The 17279-nt window shown below is 40.9% G+C and overlaps 1 protein-coding gene across 8 annotated transcripts in view; it reads right to left on the bottom strand.

Annotated features, from left to right (window-relative positions):
- CABIN1 (calcineurin binding protein 1) overlaps positions 1-17279 on the bottom strand; it is a 236290-nt gene that overhangs the window by 29076 nt on the left and 189935 nt on the right. For all 8 annotated transcript variants that reach the window (XR_004648280.1, XM_034791361.1, XM_034791366.1 and 5 more), the window contains 2 exons: positions 15536-15830; positions 1670-1834 (listed from right to left, as the gene is read on the bottom strand). Coding sequence is in view for 7 of the 8 variants with exons in the window: in XM_034791361.1 (XP_034647252.1) it covers positions 1670-1834; positions 15536-15830 (460 nt within the window). In the remaining variant the exon portion in view is untranslated. The remainder of the gene's footprint in view (positions 1-1669; positions 1835-15535; positions 15831-17279) is intronic.

Here is a 17279-nt window from a genome sequence, read left to right as displayed (position 1 = left end):
GCTCCCTGTAAATATCCACACAGCTACATTATCTTCCTGTCTCATTGTTTCTTTGTACTCTCCCCATCTGTCTTCTTTGTATCCAGCTGTTGTCTTGTCTTACACTTAGACTGTAAGCTCTTTGGAGTACAGACTATCTTTTTGTTGTGTGCTTGCACAGCACCTAGGCACTACAGGGCCCTGGTCTATGATTAGAGCTCCTAGGAGCTACAGTAATACAAATTAAAAATAACATTTCTATAATAACGATCAGTACAAGACATTGTCTCTTAGTTAACCTACTTAGTCCATAGAGAGGAGAGAGACCGTAAGAGATTTCTCAGCCATACTGTTACTCTTTCTATATGGAACTATGACAAAAAACACTCCACCAAAAAACAACCAACCAATAAAATCAAATTATGCAAGCCTGATCCACGATGTGAGCCTCTGTAAGAGGTACAATAACAAGAGGTACTACAACTTCCTGCTCTTCAAACTAAACACTTTCAGTTCTAAAAACCTGTAAGAGGCTGAGCAGTTTTATTGGGATTAGGCAGGGCTATTTAATCAGAGCCAAATGGAACTCCCAATTACGAAGGCCTGCCAGGAAAGCAGACACATCACCACCTATAAAATGATGTAAAACTGAATTTGGTGTGTCCTTAATACTACAGAGGAACATCAGATTTGCCACTCTCAATCAGACCTGAGGTCCTTCTATATCATAGTATCTTGTATCCAAGTATGGACAGTGCCAGATGCTTCAGAGGAAGGTTCAAGAAACACAGCAGAAGGCAAATGCAGGATAATCTGCTTCCCATGTAGGTATCATCTTATTATTTATATTTGTATTACTATAACACCTAGGAGCCCTGATTATGAACCAGGATCCCAAAGTGCTTGGTGCTGTACAAACACAGAACAAGAAGTCAGTCCTTACCCCAATCCCTAACAGTTAGAGAGACAGGCTTAAGCCCTGAAGCATGAGGCTTTATATTCCTTCCAAAACCTTTTTTTAAAAAAAGCATTAACTGTTATAACTATGAATATTCTTGTTATCCACATAAATGTCCAATCTCTCTTTGAATCTTGCTGAAAATCTTTTTCCATGAGGCAGGTACTCCAGCAGTTTAATTAGAAGAGAAGAGTCATGGAAAAAATAAAGGTAAAAAATGTGAATTTCCGATTTTGCTTTCAAACTGTATCCAATTTATCTGGAAGAGTGGAGGAATCCTGTGTTAGGAAAGTGCCTAATTGAAGCAGTGACAAAGGGACTGGACATGTTAGCAGCTCCTCTGGATTTGGTATACTGCAGACCTTAGGTGACCTCAGTAAGCTTTTTATTTTTTAAACTGACTATTACTTTAAAAGCAGCACAGACGACAGAGTAAGGTACAATGGTGCTTTTTGTTTGGCTAGGCTGCCACTGGTATTCAGCATGCAAGTCCTATGCCAAAGAGAATTACCAATGAAGAATTATAAGGCACTTCTCCAGGAAGCTGGGCCATTGCCATGAATGTCTGTAAAATCTGGAAGACCGAAGGTATGGAGAGAAAGCTGGAGAAAGCATATCCCATGGTGGGTACAAGATTGCTACAGATGGATTTATTGCTCATTAAAACAAACTTTCAGAAATGAAACCAAAAGAAAGACCATTCAGCTTCTATGGAGCATGAAACATTCTTACCTTGGGTACAGCCATGTCCTGAGCTTGTGCTGGTCACTGATTCCACTTGCCAGCGTGCAGCCTCAGGCGACGGAGCAACAGTAGCCATTTTCATCTGCTGGCAAAGTCGGGACTCTTGCTGCTGAAATCCAAGCCCTTCCAAAGGTCCTTCCAGCTCCTCCTCCTCTTCATTAACGAAAGATAATTCACAGATAAGAAAGGGATTAGAAAATTCTAATTATTTTGTGCGTATTTTACAACTGGTGGGCATTTCATTACTCTGCCACTATTCAACCACAGCATGATTGAAATTAAATACTGGCAATTTAAAGTGGCAACATTACAATTCTGACACTTGATACCATCAATTAAAGCACAGATTTTCATGAAACCTTTAAAAACATAGCATTTTTAAAAGTTGGATGGAACACTGCGTGATAAATAATTCTCGCATATGCAAAGGCGCATCCATGTGCCAAGTGAATTCCCTAAATGTGTGTATGTGATCACAACTTTTGAGACCCGGGGACTGGAACTCCTGTCATAAGCACTATTACACAGACAATGCAGAAGTAGAATAGTTGGCTGGAGTGCCATACCAGCACTGATCCAAGAGATCTGTGTCTGATTATTGGTGACAAAAGATACATACTATATTAAAAACCTCCTTAAAGCAAGCTATAAGGTTATTTATTATGAGTGCCAAGACACAGTGGAAGCAGCAGCTTGGCTTATCTTACTTGGAGACAAAGAATTATCTACTGTAGTTTTACTAATGCGTTTTTTTAATTAACGCATTGTGAAATTCCCAGATTCTGGTATTCAAAAGTATATACACATACAGCTCAAATCCTTATAGTGTGGGTACTGGTTTGCACACTCTCTTTCTCTCTACCCCACCCCCACACATACCCATGCTAATTTATATTAGAAAAATATTTAACTGAATGCAATTTTCATAGATTCCAAGGCCAGGACTGCATGTTTTATATGAGTAGTATAATTTTCACTGACTACCATAAGATCCTAATCATAGTCCTTTCTGGAAAGGATAGGCTGAAATAACTGTTAGCTTTCTTAGATTCATTAACTGATAACAATGCTTACTACCCAAGGAATATATATTTCAACTTGCTACCATTTCTGGAGAAAACAGTATTTTTGCAATGAGAAAACCACTTTTCCATCTCCATCCAACGTAGCTAAGATCTCACCATCTGTTACTCTGATGTTCTGCTGCTTAATTCTTGCTTTTGCAGCAGGAGTTTGAAAGGAAGGTTTTATGGCTGAAGAACCTGCCAACTCTATTAAAAGGAATACCTAGCTAACCTGGGATTCCTTATCTAGGTAGAATTATTTAATGAGTTACATTTCCTAAATTTCTTGAACACAGTTTGTGAGAATAAGTTTACCAAGCCAGGTGGTGTGAAAATATTGCACTTGCAAATGTTAATTGGTCATAAAAAAAGGAATGTCACCTAAACTGATGCCTGCTACCTTGGATTCGCTCTACACCAGGTGTAAGTGTGGTTTAACAATAAACAAGAGTACCAGAGGCTGTGTACCAAAAGAACAACAGCCCTGAAGTGGACTGAAGACAGGATAAATGCCCTATATACTGCTGGCCTTTGAGGATATGTTATGGGCTAGACACTCTAGACTTCCAGAATCAAATGATTGCAAAAAAATTCTTCTGACTCTGAGGCAGAGAGGAAGGAACATCACACCTCCCCAAAAGAGAAGCAGGAGAACAATGACGATTTTGAGGGATTATCTTGTACAACAGCCATGCTATCAAATTCCACCTTGCTGCTGCAACATCTCAGATGACAGATTTTAAGAATTTGGGATAAAGCATAAAGTGGTCTTTATTCACCTAGGTTTGCCATCTACTGTTACTTTCATTAGATAAAATACTAAATATGAGTGTGCTGTAAATCCCGTAACTAAAGTGTAACCTAAGAAGAAATCACATGTAACTGACTGCTAAGCCATATCAGGGGCTTAATAATTCAGCAACTGATTAAAGTTTACCACTCATTCACATTAAAAGCTGTGATTTCTGTTATTGCTTAATGACTGAATACTTACCCTTTAATGCTGATTATTTGCTTTATTTGATTATAAGGTATTTCATTGTTTGGACTGATTTGCTATATTTTGATTCTAACTAGACTGTGTCACGTGACCTGATTGATTGGGTCTTCTGAGCAATCAAATTTTAGCCTAATGGTGCTAGCTTGAAATATACATAGTTATCCGTGTACCTGTCCCATATTCAATAATTTGCTTTATTAATTTCTTTTGAATTTGTCTTGTATATCTAGTTTTACAGAGTAAGATTAGATTTCACTTGAATAAAATTAGATTTAATTTGCCAGCTCCCTTTCACTCTTAAGAGAATACAAATGAAAGGACATAAATCTAATAACTCTAAATATTCATTTGTATTGAGCCCTTTCTGGAAACAGCGATTGTTGATATAATATTGTAATGAATGCTCCAGACTACCAGAACAAGGAGCCAATGTCAAGTTAATCAATCAATAACTCTACTCTCAGAGGTGTTAAATGCCCAGTGACTGAATTATGCCCCTATATTGGCTGAGACTCTTTATTCTCTTGTGACTGTGATGTTTTGTGCCATGGTTACTTGAGAGCAACATCTTTTTTTCCTAAGTTTAAAAACTGAATTTACAAACAAAATACCAAAAAAATTCACTTAACCTGTGGTCTCACTGCACACAGATGTGTACACATATATAGACAAATGTCCCTGTAATAATTTGTACCAATGACACTTCAATATAATGGGAAGTTATTCACTAAATTTCTTCTCCTTGAACAGACAGAAAAAGCAAGAGACTGAAGGATAAACACAAAAAGACACACACAATTCAATTTTCTCCTATCCATCTAAAACAGGTTCTGAAGAAAATATCCCGATACTTGCCTTTGGGGAAAACACTGTTACAGCCCCGACAAACATAATGTCCTAGTTCAGCTTATAAAAACTTTCCCCAGGGAGGCAAAGACTCCACTAAGTCATGAGCTACAATATTCTGCATCAGCCAACAGCACAAGGAAATCGATACAGCACAGTCTAGAGGTGTTCAGAAGCTCATTTTTAGTCCTATTCAACTAGATCTTTCTATATCACACAGTACCGGTACGAGCCTGGTACATTTTCAAATGTTAGTTCTACAAATCCAGCTTCAAAATAAAATCAGTTTTTGAAGACATTAAGAGGAGATGCAATAGCCACCAGTCCCTAGGCAGAAGATGGGACAGATACAGTACTTCAGAGATTTATTTGGCACTCAAACACTATAGTGCAACTTGCAAACTGTAAGCACAAAGGGAAAACACAGATTTGCAACACAGAAAATTTATGTTAATATTTAAATAGAAAAGTTCATGTCTGTCTGAGCAAAATGGAGCTGAATAAGATAACATTTTAGCGTATCCCTTCCCAACAGCTCTCTATTATACATAATATAACATACACAATAGAAAGAGGCACATCATACCTTTCAACATCTCCCTGCTTTAGTGAGGAAGAAACAAGCTGAAAACAATTCAGTGCAACAACCTACTCCAGCTTTCCTCTCCAACCTCTTTCCACTTGTTGCCAGGGTAACCAGTGTTTGCAGATGCCTATAGCGGGCGCCTGGGTTCATGACTTCATTATAGTTAATATTCTCTTTCACTGCCTCTCTTTATACAGAGAACACATTATATACATCTATACACAACTGTAGATATATATATTATAGACTTCCAGTGAGCATCATATATACAAATATGACATTATTTTGCTAATCTAACATGTATACAATGAAAAAATGGCAAATATTCTCCCTGCATTTTACACGTGAACAGAAAGTTTACAAGCAGAGGGGCTGTAAGTGATAAACTGCTGCTCTGCTCTCCTTGTGCTCTGTACAGTGTCATTTGATTTCCTTGTATCGTCAGGTATTACAAGAGACCAACATTATGATGTTAATGTTTTAATCAAAATCAAACACCTGCCTTTATTTATTGACAAAAACTGACAAAACAAACTGGATAATGAGACTAACACCTTAAGCAGATACTTTCCAGCTGTTCAAGGAGGCAACTATTAATACATACACACAAAGACATATTAAGGACTAAAAGAGAGGGAGAGAAAGAGCAAAATATCATCTCATCATAGGAAAGATGAAAGAGCTGAGCTCTGAACTCAAACTCCAAAACAGATTCATACCTGGGCTTCCAAAAGGCATGACTGGGGGAAACCATGGCCAAAAGTATCAAGTGCTTAAGCAGACAATACAAAAAACCCTACAAGTATTGTGTTATGAGAGAAAACACTAGGAAATATAATACTATTAAGTAGTCCTATAGTATTTTTACATCATAAAAACACTTTAGACACAGTGAAGACCCAATTCTGCAGTCTTTACTTGTACTGAATAGTACTCACATGATTAGACTCAGTGACCTCAATGGGTTTAATTGCATGTAAGTACTACTCTCTGCTCGAGCACAGGGTTACAGAATCAAACCTTAATTCACCATGCAAGGTAGGTAAGTATTGCTATCCCTATTTTTCAGATGGGGCATAGACATGGGGACAAATGCTCTGCTCTGAACTCCACGCCCCCATTTCTCCCTCCCCCCCCTTTTAAAGTGATCAGTGAGCCTTCAAAGCGCTGTGCTAGTGCTTAAGGCCGTGCACACGATAGAAAAGCTTTCTGCATCCTGCCTACCCTCAGCCTGAAGAGAGGAGAGCTCCATGCCTATAAAAGGGAGAAGAGTTAAGTGCTCCACAGAGAGTTAAGGAACATGTCCAAGACCAGACAGCAAATAAGTCACAGAGGTAGGATTAGCATTTTGGTATTTCTGGCTGACAGTATTGTGCTTAGTTTAGTCTATGCTGCTTCTCTAAAGGGAACAATATTGTACCTGCAGGGAAACGGATTAGATGACTTAATATGGCTTTTGTATCTCTAGGATTCTAGGTCTTTAGCATGAAGACCCACTTAAATACACAGAGTGGAGAAAGTTATATTGGAACAGATGAAGAGAAAAAAAAGGTAGAGCGTGGAAGTTAGAAGAGGGCTTAAAAACATTGTGACCGATATCAGTGCACAAACTGTGACAAGAATGACAAGTAATGAGTATTTGAATGAAGTGCAGCATGCAAGAAACTAGATATAACAATGAAGCACAAAGCCACAGTGATAAAAATTCCTTTCAGAGAAACCTGGAAGAAGGTAAAGTTTTGGAACAAAGTTCTGTGATATGATTAAATGCAAGATGCTCAGATACCACGGTGAAGAGAATACTGCACTCTAATGGAAAGGTGAGAGTATCTATATCTAGGTCTATGAATACTTTGAACCCCAGATGCACATGGGGGAAGGGGAAACCTTAAAAAAGAATGTTTTGTTCCCAAAATCCTCTCTCTTTTATTAAACTTTTAAATCTGTTTCTAAATATTTGTTGAAGACTAAAGTTTGGTGTCCAGTTCCACGATTTCTTTACAGTGCCATTTAAAAAACAGTAAGCTAACTGATTTTAGTGTCTTAACATCTGACTCAGCAGTAGTTAATAACTTGGAGAGAACAACATTGTACACAGCACTACTAGAGTACAGCAGCAGTTTTTCATTTGTAGTCCATTGCTGGTGAATTTTATGTACGTTAATCTGTTGGACAGGTCCATCAATGGCTATTAGCCAGGATGGGTAGGGATGGTGTCCCTAGCCTCTATTTGCCAGAAGCTGGGATTGGGCGTCAGGGGATGGATCACTTGAAGATTATCTGTTCTGTTCATTCCCTCTGGGGCACCTGGCATTGGGCACTGTCGGAAGACAGGATACTGGGCTAGATGGACCTTTGGTCTGACCCAGAATGGCCATTATGTTCTTATGTTGTTTGAATGCAATAGCTGCCTGGAAAAAGCCATAAGTCTCTCCCTTCTCTGACAAAATTTAATCCTTTCTTGTCCCCGAGCCAAATAAACATAGTAGAGGTTAGTGAAAGCTGCCATTAGATTGGTGAGTGGTTAAAAAACAGTTTTAAAGCATTGTATAAATAAGTTATGCAATAGCAGTGGAGTAGATTTTCAGCTGGGCCTCTATTCAGCCTTAACTTGGGTTAATGGGAGCACTTGCAGGTGATCACACCTATTAAAATTTCTATCACTTGCATGTGCACAGTTGTTATTTCATTTGCAATAGTATAACAGCAATGTGCATGTAAGAGTTAGCATTTGCACTCAAAAACACCATTGACCTTAATGGATTTTCTGGGTGCAATTACTAACATTTCAATTAACCAGGGTGTTACACCATTTAAAGGGTGCATGCAAAGATTAGTGTCCATGCATGTTTGCAATTTTGCACACAAAAAAGAGGTGGCCAACAACTGAAAATCTAGCCCATAGTAAAAATGTGAAATATATGTACAGTCAAAAGTCCATATGCAATGTCTCACTATCCACTCCTCTTAGAAGGTCACCCTGTCTCAGCAAGATACATCCCAATATCTTTATCACAATTTGGTATACTGTAGGTCTATCTTTGTTGCTTTAATTGTATGTATACATGTACATAACAGATCTCATACACAGGTTTAATTCTATCAAGGAATTCTGGAGACATAGAGTTTGTAATATATATCATACAAGTGGAATTCAAATGGTAGCCATCAGAAAAAGAAAGACAGTAAAGCTACTACATGGACTGAAATGTTTTTGGCATTAATGTATCATGCTAGCTGGCTAATTCAACCTGCTGTACTCCAAATAAGTACATCGTGAGGAGGAGGAGGCAGAGAACCTATCCAATCAGGTGATCAGCTTGTGCTATCTGAATGCGAGGCAAGAGGGAATTAAGAGATCCTTCACAAACAGGAAAAACCCCACTGACATTCAAAAGTGAGGTTGTTCTCAGAGTGCACCTGTGGTGAAGAGAAGAAGAAAACCTGCATGAAAGGCATGGATCTTAATGGATGAGACAAAGGGAAGTGAGTATACCAAGGCCAAGTTTAGGAGGTGGCTGCAGCAAGAGATTAGAAAGAGTAAACACAGACTACTTGTGACTGGCTCAGAAGCTGCCTGGTTTATTCCTACTAGCAAATCCATCCACTGTAAAATCTCACCTGGGAATATACAACAACTAACAGATACCACATTGCTTGCCCTATTTCAGAAAACCTTGTGAAAAATGGAGATGAAAGCTCAGGAAACAGGAAAGGGTCAAGAGAAAAAAGGGAAATAAGGGACGGAGAGATGGAAAATGGAAGTGAGGGGGACAAGACAACAAAGAAAAAGACATACGGATTTATAAAAATAGAAGGATTTAAGATGAGATTACCTACAAAGCTGAAACTCACTCCGGGAAGAGATCTTGTTAACCACGAACCTCAGCAGCTTCAGAATGAAATGCCAAACCCATCTCTTTGGTAGAGCTTACCCAAAATAACATCACATTTTAAAAAAAGAAATAAAGGAAAAAATGTTCCTAAAAACCAGAAGGCATGCAAGAAAAATGATTTTTTTAAAACGTGATGCCGTGGGAAGGCTCAGGTTTTGCATTTCACTCAGAAGGAAGACAAGGATTCATGGTCATACTGGTTCTCCTCCAGGAGCAAGTTTCAGTTTTTTGGGCCAATCATCGAGAAAGCGTCATCTTCTTTGCAACCAGGTACCATTCTTAGGTCTGACCGTTCCATTTTCCAGTGGAACATAGCTGTCAATGGAAATCATTGATCACACAGGGTTAGGAAGTCCCCAAGTTAACTCGGTCCAGTCCCAAAGATGGCTTTGAAGACAAGGACTGAAACCTTGAATTTATTTCAGCATTCAGAGAAGAGAATGAGAAATGGGGTCATGTGATCTTGGCATTCTGCATTGGAGAGCAGATGGACTGCTATGCTCTGAACTAAAAGTAGCTTTAACAAAGGTTGGCATTTTGTCCCTGGGTACAGAAAATTACAATAAGCAAACCCAGAAGTTGCTGTGGATCACGGTGGCTAAGTCCAAACAAAACAGAAGGGGGTTCCATCTAATCAGCCATAGATGGAAAAGGGGGATTTTGGGTGGCGGTAGCTATTCAGGTATTCAAAAACAGTGAGGAGTCAAGGTGAACACTTACACTATGTACTGTATTAATATGAAGGCAGATGCCCTCAATGGAAGATGAGGTTAAGAGAGTTTGTGAGTTCTCTGAAGTACTTCCCACTCCATTTGCATCACCTCAGTCTTTTCAGGCTTCGGCTTCAATCAACTGCTGAACTCAACCAAGCTCAGGACAGCTGGGAGACTGTGCTATTTGTATCTGATGTGAAGGCAATGTAGAGCTGGGTGTCTTCTGTAAACATCTGGCATTTTAGTCCACGCTGATTCACAATCTCTCCTTCTTGCTTTATATAGATTTGTATTGAAAAAAGATATGAGAAATGGAGGCGGGATCTCTCTGAGAACTCTGGAGATGGAAGAGCAAGTGCCCATCGTGACTTTCTGGGTACTGTCTCAGAGATGTAAGTGAAACCATCTTAGCACGATCCTGTTAGATTTCTGAAGTGGGGAAGCAAAATTCCACACCCTGCCATATTAAATTCTGTATTAACATGTGTCAAAGACTTCCTATCCTACAAGGGGAGGGATAGCTCAGTGGTTTGAGCATTGGCCTGCTAAACCCAGGGTTGTGAGTTCAGTCCTTGAGGGGGCCACCTATGGATCTGGGGCAGAATCAGTACTTGGTCCTGCTAGTGAAGGCAGGAGGTTGGACTTCCAGTTCTAGGAGATAAGTATATCTCCATATATTATTATAACCGCCTTTATTTTGAGCTTCTGCTCTTGAGTTCACTATTCCTGCCTGTGATGGGGCACCCGCCCCACACTGGCTCTGTGAGGGTTAAAATCAGCCTAGCGAGGCTGAGCGGCAGGCAGCCAAAGGTGTGGCTGCAGGGGAAACAGCCAATTAGGGCGAAGGCTGCAGACAATTAGGGCGAAGGCTGGACCAGCTAATCAGGGCCCAGCCAGCCCATATAAAAGGAAGCTGCAGACCAGCACAAGAGAGTCTGCTGCAGGGAGAAAACTGGCTTCCTAGAGGGCTCCTGGCAGGCTGCCAGGATTTACAGGCTCAAGGCCCTGGGAAGAGGGCAAAGGAGCTGGAGCCGGAGGTAGGAGCAGAAGGAACTGAGGCTACAGGAAAGTGGCACAGGGGATAGAGATAGTAGGCTAGAAGGAAGAGGCAGCAGAAAGCTTCCGCTTGCAGGGTCCCTGGGCCAGGGCCTGGAGCAGTGGGCAGGCCTGCGCGCCGCGCCCCCCCCCCCCACCAATAGCTGCTGAAGGAGCGGCCCGGCTGTGGACTGCTGAGCCGCTGCAAGGAGTGGCTGAACTCTTGTTGGAGGAGTCCCCCGGAAAGCGGGGGGGGAGGAACGGGATGGTGACATGGCTGGAAGGCTGTGCCATGAAGCAGACGCCAAGAGAAAGGAGTTGTAATGGGTCTGCAGGCGGAAGCAGGGACGAGATAGCCACCACCCACCCAAGGGTGCACCTGCTGGGACTGAGCTAATTCCCGAAACGTCCAGCAGGTGGTGCCAGTGTGGTGGGTGACCCCGTGACACTGCCCATTATTTCTCATGCTGAATCAAATCTAGTGCCAGTTCCTTCTCTACAGCTATGATCGTATTGTCACTCAACCTCCTGGGCCCTACGCAGCCTTCTTCAACCATCTCTGCATCTCATTTGCTATATTTCAACAGATAGGGTTATAAAGCTTAGGTACTTTCAGAATGATCACTACATTCTTAACTTGTTCTGTTGTGTCCAAGCACTGCAAATATCTGGGATCAAAGCAGGATATTTACACAGTATGTATGTTGCAATACTTAGACATTACAGAAAGAACTAAGGATGGAGTATTTGTCTTAACTCTGAATTTCCTAGTTTTGGAAGGGTTATGTCACAGCTTCAATATTTGAAAAAAATCTGTTTTGCATGTGAGTAAAAGGGTCATTTACAAGTTTCAGGAAGAATGCATCATGGCAAACTAAAACAATTTAATGTATTTGGAAGTCAAAAGTGATAATGATCTGTACCACTGAATACCATCACCATAACAGGCAGTAGCTAAGGTAGAGGTAAAAATAAGGCAACTGAAGGCAGGTAATTACATCTTAAAGTCCTCAGTGCATTCTGCTGTAGTCTCACCAGGGGGACCCAGCTCTCCTCCATATACTGCACTGTGATTCCTTTGTGAAGGAATGGAGACCAGAATACAATGTCAGTGATCTGCTGCTGCTCCTGGGAAGGGGTGTGTGTGGGGGGGAGGATGGGACAGACAGGGAGAGCAGAAGGCATGTCAAAAGAACCATAATAAAACAGCAGATTTTCACCAGTTAAAATCTTAACCTTATATTTTAATGCCCTTTAAAAATCTCAGCATTTATTTAGCGGGGCAGGACCCCATTTCCCCCTCCCTCCATTTTATATGCAGATCTAGTGCAATACTGGTTTCAAGCAGAGTCATCCTCACTTCTGAATAAATCCAGATGTGGAAATCCTCTCTTGCTATCCTGTACCTCCTCGCCTGGACCCATGTTAGTGTTTTTCTTCTAATAATCATCACTGGATTAAGAAATGGGGAAAAAAAGGGAGACCATCTGGGAAAAAAACAACCATACCAGTAAGATTTTCAGAGTGATGGAATAGTACAGCTATTGGAATTGTGTGACAGAGCTGGAGAGGGTTTATCCTACTTGACCTATTTTACAGCTCTCCCCTGAGTCAATTCTATGCTGAGCTAAGAAGGCTGGCAGCCCCATGTGAATTTATACCTAAATGTAGGAAGTTTCCATGCTGTCATTAGCACCTGGTCATTGGACTTCATCGTGCTGTAGTTTCTGTACTGGTTGCTGTATACCAGTTGCAAGATCCCATTAAAATGTTTACATGGGGAATGACTGGCAGAACACCAACACTGCTTGGAAAACTGTTGTGTAATTCCTTTATGAAGTCATGAAGAAATACAGTAGTTAATACTTGGGGACAGGGAATCCTCTGAGATGGACAAACAGACATGGTGGGGGTATGAAAGTGGCAATTAAAAGAAAAGGCAGGAAGGGGAAAAGGTGAAAAATAAAAAGATTACTTGAAAAATGAGGCAGAGGAGAGACTTTACATAGAAAAGGAGAAATAACGGCAGAAAAGAGCAAAAAGAAAGGGTAAAACTTATGAATTTAGCAATCATTGTTTAAAAAGTGGGGTGTGGCTAGGGGAAAAGTAGAAAGAAAAAAGAAGCAAAGGACAGAGCAATAATTGGTGTCTCTCTCCCAGCTAGAGAAACGACCTGTCAGGTGGGTCTGAGATCCAGACAGCCGGAAACGATACATGCACTCAGCACTGAAATGAGAGCTGTACAGAGAAAGCCTCTTGATCTTCAGACAGGAGACTTCAGGGCAATAATTTTGGCAGCTAACCCACCCCTCTTCCACCACCGGAAGATGTGCAGAAACCATGAAAGAAGCCATCAGAAGCCTCACAAATCCCTGAAAGGCCTAGAGAGTCAAAAGATTAAAATAAATGTTCCAGCCACTGCAGGATGGCCTGGAAAATTAGATAGAGGAAAGTATGTAAGAAATGCTTATGAGTTTTACATGTAAAGCAATGGCACATGGGAGCTCTAACCTGCATTGTCATTCCTACCTCTCTGCTCAGTGAAAGCACAACTTTAAAAGGCAGAGGTTTCATTTTATTCCTCCTCCAAGGATGGACCTGAATTATTCTCTGTTGAACAAGCCTGGAAAGATATCCCATGATAATACCATATAATTCCATTTCTGGACAAATCTGACTGCAACCTTCTCTCCCTCCCACCACAGGATTTGTGGAGAAGGAATGTGAGGTGATTATAATGTGACTATTAGTGGCGGATGTTAAATTTCAATTTCATCCTGTACTCTCTGAGAGATTAGCTCGTTGGGAAAATTGATTTCTCCCTGGTTTGCTCTTTGTTGCTGATGTATTCAGAAGATTATGTGCATTTAGCTGCAAGGCTGATTACATAAGGAAAAAAATCATATACAGTAGGTGTGTGCGCATAAACTATACAAAGATACTCCGTCACAAAGCTAAATTTCTTTCAAACAAACCAGTTTGAGACTAGCTCATGAAGTATTGATGATGACTGTTAATGAGTAAGCCTCCAATACATTGGCACTACTCTGATTTGCTCCATTCTACAGTGCCTGGATGGATATATGACATTTCATTCTAAACAGTAAACATACCAGGCTTGTGTAGATTTGTCTCTGGCTTTTAATATTATCTGAAAATAGTTTGATTATTTTCTTTATACAGACAGGGGCCAAGTCACTTCTGAAAAAGGGATTTAGGCACTTTTGACCATTGTGCCCATAATGTAAATATTAATTTGTGAAATATTCATCTACAAACTACAATTTTGATTATCTGAATGCAAGAGAGGACTAGATTTTGGATAACTGTGGAAATTTTCAATGTAATTAACAGACATCAAAGACATGATCTTTTTTCAGATGATAATTTTGGGTAACTGAGGATGCACTGTATATATTTCATATAAAAGTCACATACCTTCAGGGCCAGATTGTGCCTTAAAGGCACAATCCCACATTGGGGGTATCTGTTTAGCTGGAGGGGGCTAGGCTGTTAACAGAAGCCAGAGGAAGAATTGTGGTTGATTCAGACAGAATTCCTCCTGGGGCTCCACAGCGTACACTACAGCAAGAATTCTGCCATCTTTTAAGTGGATGCATCATTATGCTTCCACACATGAGCACCACTAGGCTCTGCTGGCCAGTACAGAGTGGGGTTCGGGCTGGTCCAGCCTTACTTCATACCCTCTGTGGAAGTTAGTAATGCTGAGGGTGCTAGCCTATCACACTCCCTTTGCCTACTGACCATGCTGTGGCTGGCCTGTCGCCAAAAATGCAAGAAGGAGAAGATTCATTAAATTCTCTCATCTTGCTTGTCTGTCTAGGACCAACTACATAAAATGGTCCCTAATAAGTCATGTTCTCATGCCAACCACTGACTCTAAACTGTATATATTTTGCATCTTTGACTTTCTTATCTGCCCCTGTGTACTCATCAAACTACATTAGGGCTACAAATATTATAATTCCATCATTCCAGTCCTCTCAGCCACTGTTTATTCCGCCTCACACAACTATCATTCTGTAGTTACCATGGCTCATTGTAACTAAGCCAACCCTTCATTTTCCAGTGCAGAAATATATAATCACCCCAAAACAGTACCAATAGCATATCAGATGACTAAATATCTTATAAAATAATTTCTCTCTAAAATCTGTGGCATAAAGATGATGCTACCCTACAAAAAAGTTATAGTATTGTACAAGTTTGGGATTTACTACATTCTGCATTTCTACACAAACACATGGGAATGATATACATGTAGTAAGTTATATTCATCATGCACCTTTGACTACACATTGCTAACTAATCCATCTCCACTGGTATTATGTCTAACATTTCAAACGTCTAAGCAATTTTAAACCATCACGATTTCTTTAAGTCAACCACTTGAGAAAATAAATACCTATTTTATACCACAGCAGAATTAGAAACCCTCCTTTTCAATGAGCTATAGCACTTTTATATTTTACATACACACACAGAGGACAACTCTTCAATCAGTTCTAGTAATATATATATCCCTTTCAGAACCAGGGACAAGTCTCAAAGTTTGTGTGGCCTCTTGTGTTCTTTTGCATATGGTCTAATGATAAAAAAATGTGACCTGTGGCAGAATTCTGCCACTGACTTACTATGTGCCCTTGGGCAAGTCAATTAGAGAAGGTCAAGACATTATTAGGCGCAGACTTACCATGAGTAATATGAGACATGTTGGGAGCAGTCTCTGCACTCTGGCATTGGTGCGGCTCGATGTCCTTGTGTGGTGTCTGTGGTGGGGGCACTGAAGAAGATGCTGAGGAAGAAGAAGAGGAGGAAGAGGATGCTGGCTTGGGTTTGGAATGAAGATCGTTCAGTTTTAGGACGTTTTCAGAAGTCACAGTGTCCGGATTCACTGGTGTAGGAGGCAGCGTTGCTGGAGTTGCTGGGAAGAAGCTCTCTTTATTGTCCTTTATATGCTTTGGGGTTGTTGGCGTTTCCCCTATGGACTACATTAAAAAAGGAGAGATGGTGAGAAAATATGGCCTACTGAGCTCATATATGTAACCTTATTAAATGGAAACTGCAAGTACTGTGGGTCACTTGCATAATGCAAAAAAAGAGCATCTCTCTTGTGCACACATATATTAACTATAACAATAAAATCTTCCCCCTAGGTGAGTATTTATCTTCCATAATTTACAGTTCATTTATCAAAGCACCACCTGGAGTACTTATTCATATTCACAGTTATAGTGCTCTAATTGAGCTGCTTTGTATAGAAAGCTCCTTACAGCATAATATACTCAGCTGAACTTTATTATTAAACAGGATGAAATTCAGGACTGTTCCAAACTCCTATGAATAGAAAGAAGCTCTTTCAATTAAAAAGAACTGTTGGCAAACTCTGGGTTTAATCTAACAGATAGTTAGTGCTCTGGGAAGAATCGAGCTTCAAATCCCCAAATTATTAAAAGAAAATACTGTGTGTAAGGCTATGAAAGACAGCAAAAGAAATGAGGAGACAAGAGAGTATTTCTATTTGTAAAATAATAAAAATGTGCCTATCCTAAGGTCAATGATTATCAATTGCTGCAGCAGAGTGAATAACGCTGAAGTCCAGCTTGAAATGACTGATCTGGAAGCTCGCTTGCCTTTGGACCTTAATGGTGAGGATAAAATATCAATACTAACAGCTGGGCTCAACTAAGAATATGAAGTATTGCTACTAGTTACATAACCAAGAGGTGGAAGTGTGATTTAAATTCACCAAGGAAGGGAAAGAAAGCCCAAATAAAATAAAAAACGTCCCACATTCCATACCAATAGATAGGCTGGATACAATATTCCAGTTTTTAAAGCTACAGACTGCCTTTGTGTTCTTAACAATCTTCATTAATTCAGATTAAGTTGTAATGAACTGGCTAGACAGACTCCAAGCTGCTCAACTGTCAGTCTCATAGGCCCTAAACCAGGGGTGGGCAAACTACGGCCCAAGGGCCACATCCAGCCCTTCAGACATTTTAATCTGGCCCTTGAGCTCCTGCCAGGGAGCAGGGTTGGGGGCTTACCCCGCTCCATGCCGTGGCTCCGCGCAGCTCCTGGAAGTAACAGCATGTCCCTACTCCAGCTCCTACACGCAGGGGCAGCCTGGAGGCTCCGCACACTGCCCCTCCCCCAGCACTGCCCCTGCAGCTCCCACTGGCCAGGAACCGTGGCCAATGGGAGCTGCAGGGGCGACGCCTGTGGATGGGGCAGCGTGCAGAGCCGCCTGTCTGCGCTGCAGCGTAGGAGTCGGAGGGGGGACATGCTGCTGCTTGAGGTAAGCACTGCCAGGAGCCTGCCCCACTGACCCCCTCCCATGCCCTGACCCCCCTTCTGCCTCCAAACCCCTCGGTCCCAACCCATAATATGACAGGTGGGAAAAGGAGCGCATGAAAAGAAAGGTCAGAGAGAAG

The sequence above is a fragment of the Trachemys scripta genome, chromosome 15 (genome assembly GCF_013100865.1).
Source record: "Trachemys scripta elegans isolate TJP31775 chromosome 15, CAS_Tse_1.0, whole genome shotgun sequence".
NCBI classification, from domain to species: Eukaryota; Metazoa; Chordata; order Testudines; family Emydidae; genus Trachemys; species Trachemys scripta.
This window is presented reverse-complemented; position numbering and strand designations above follow the sequence as displayed.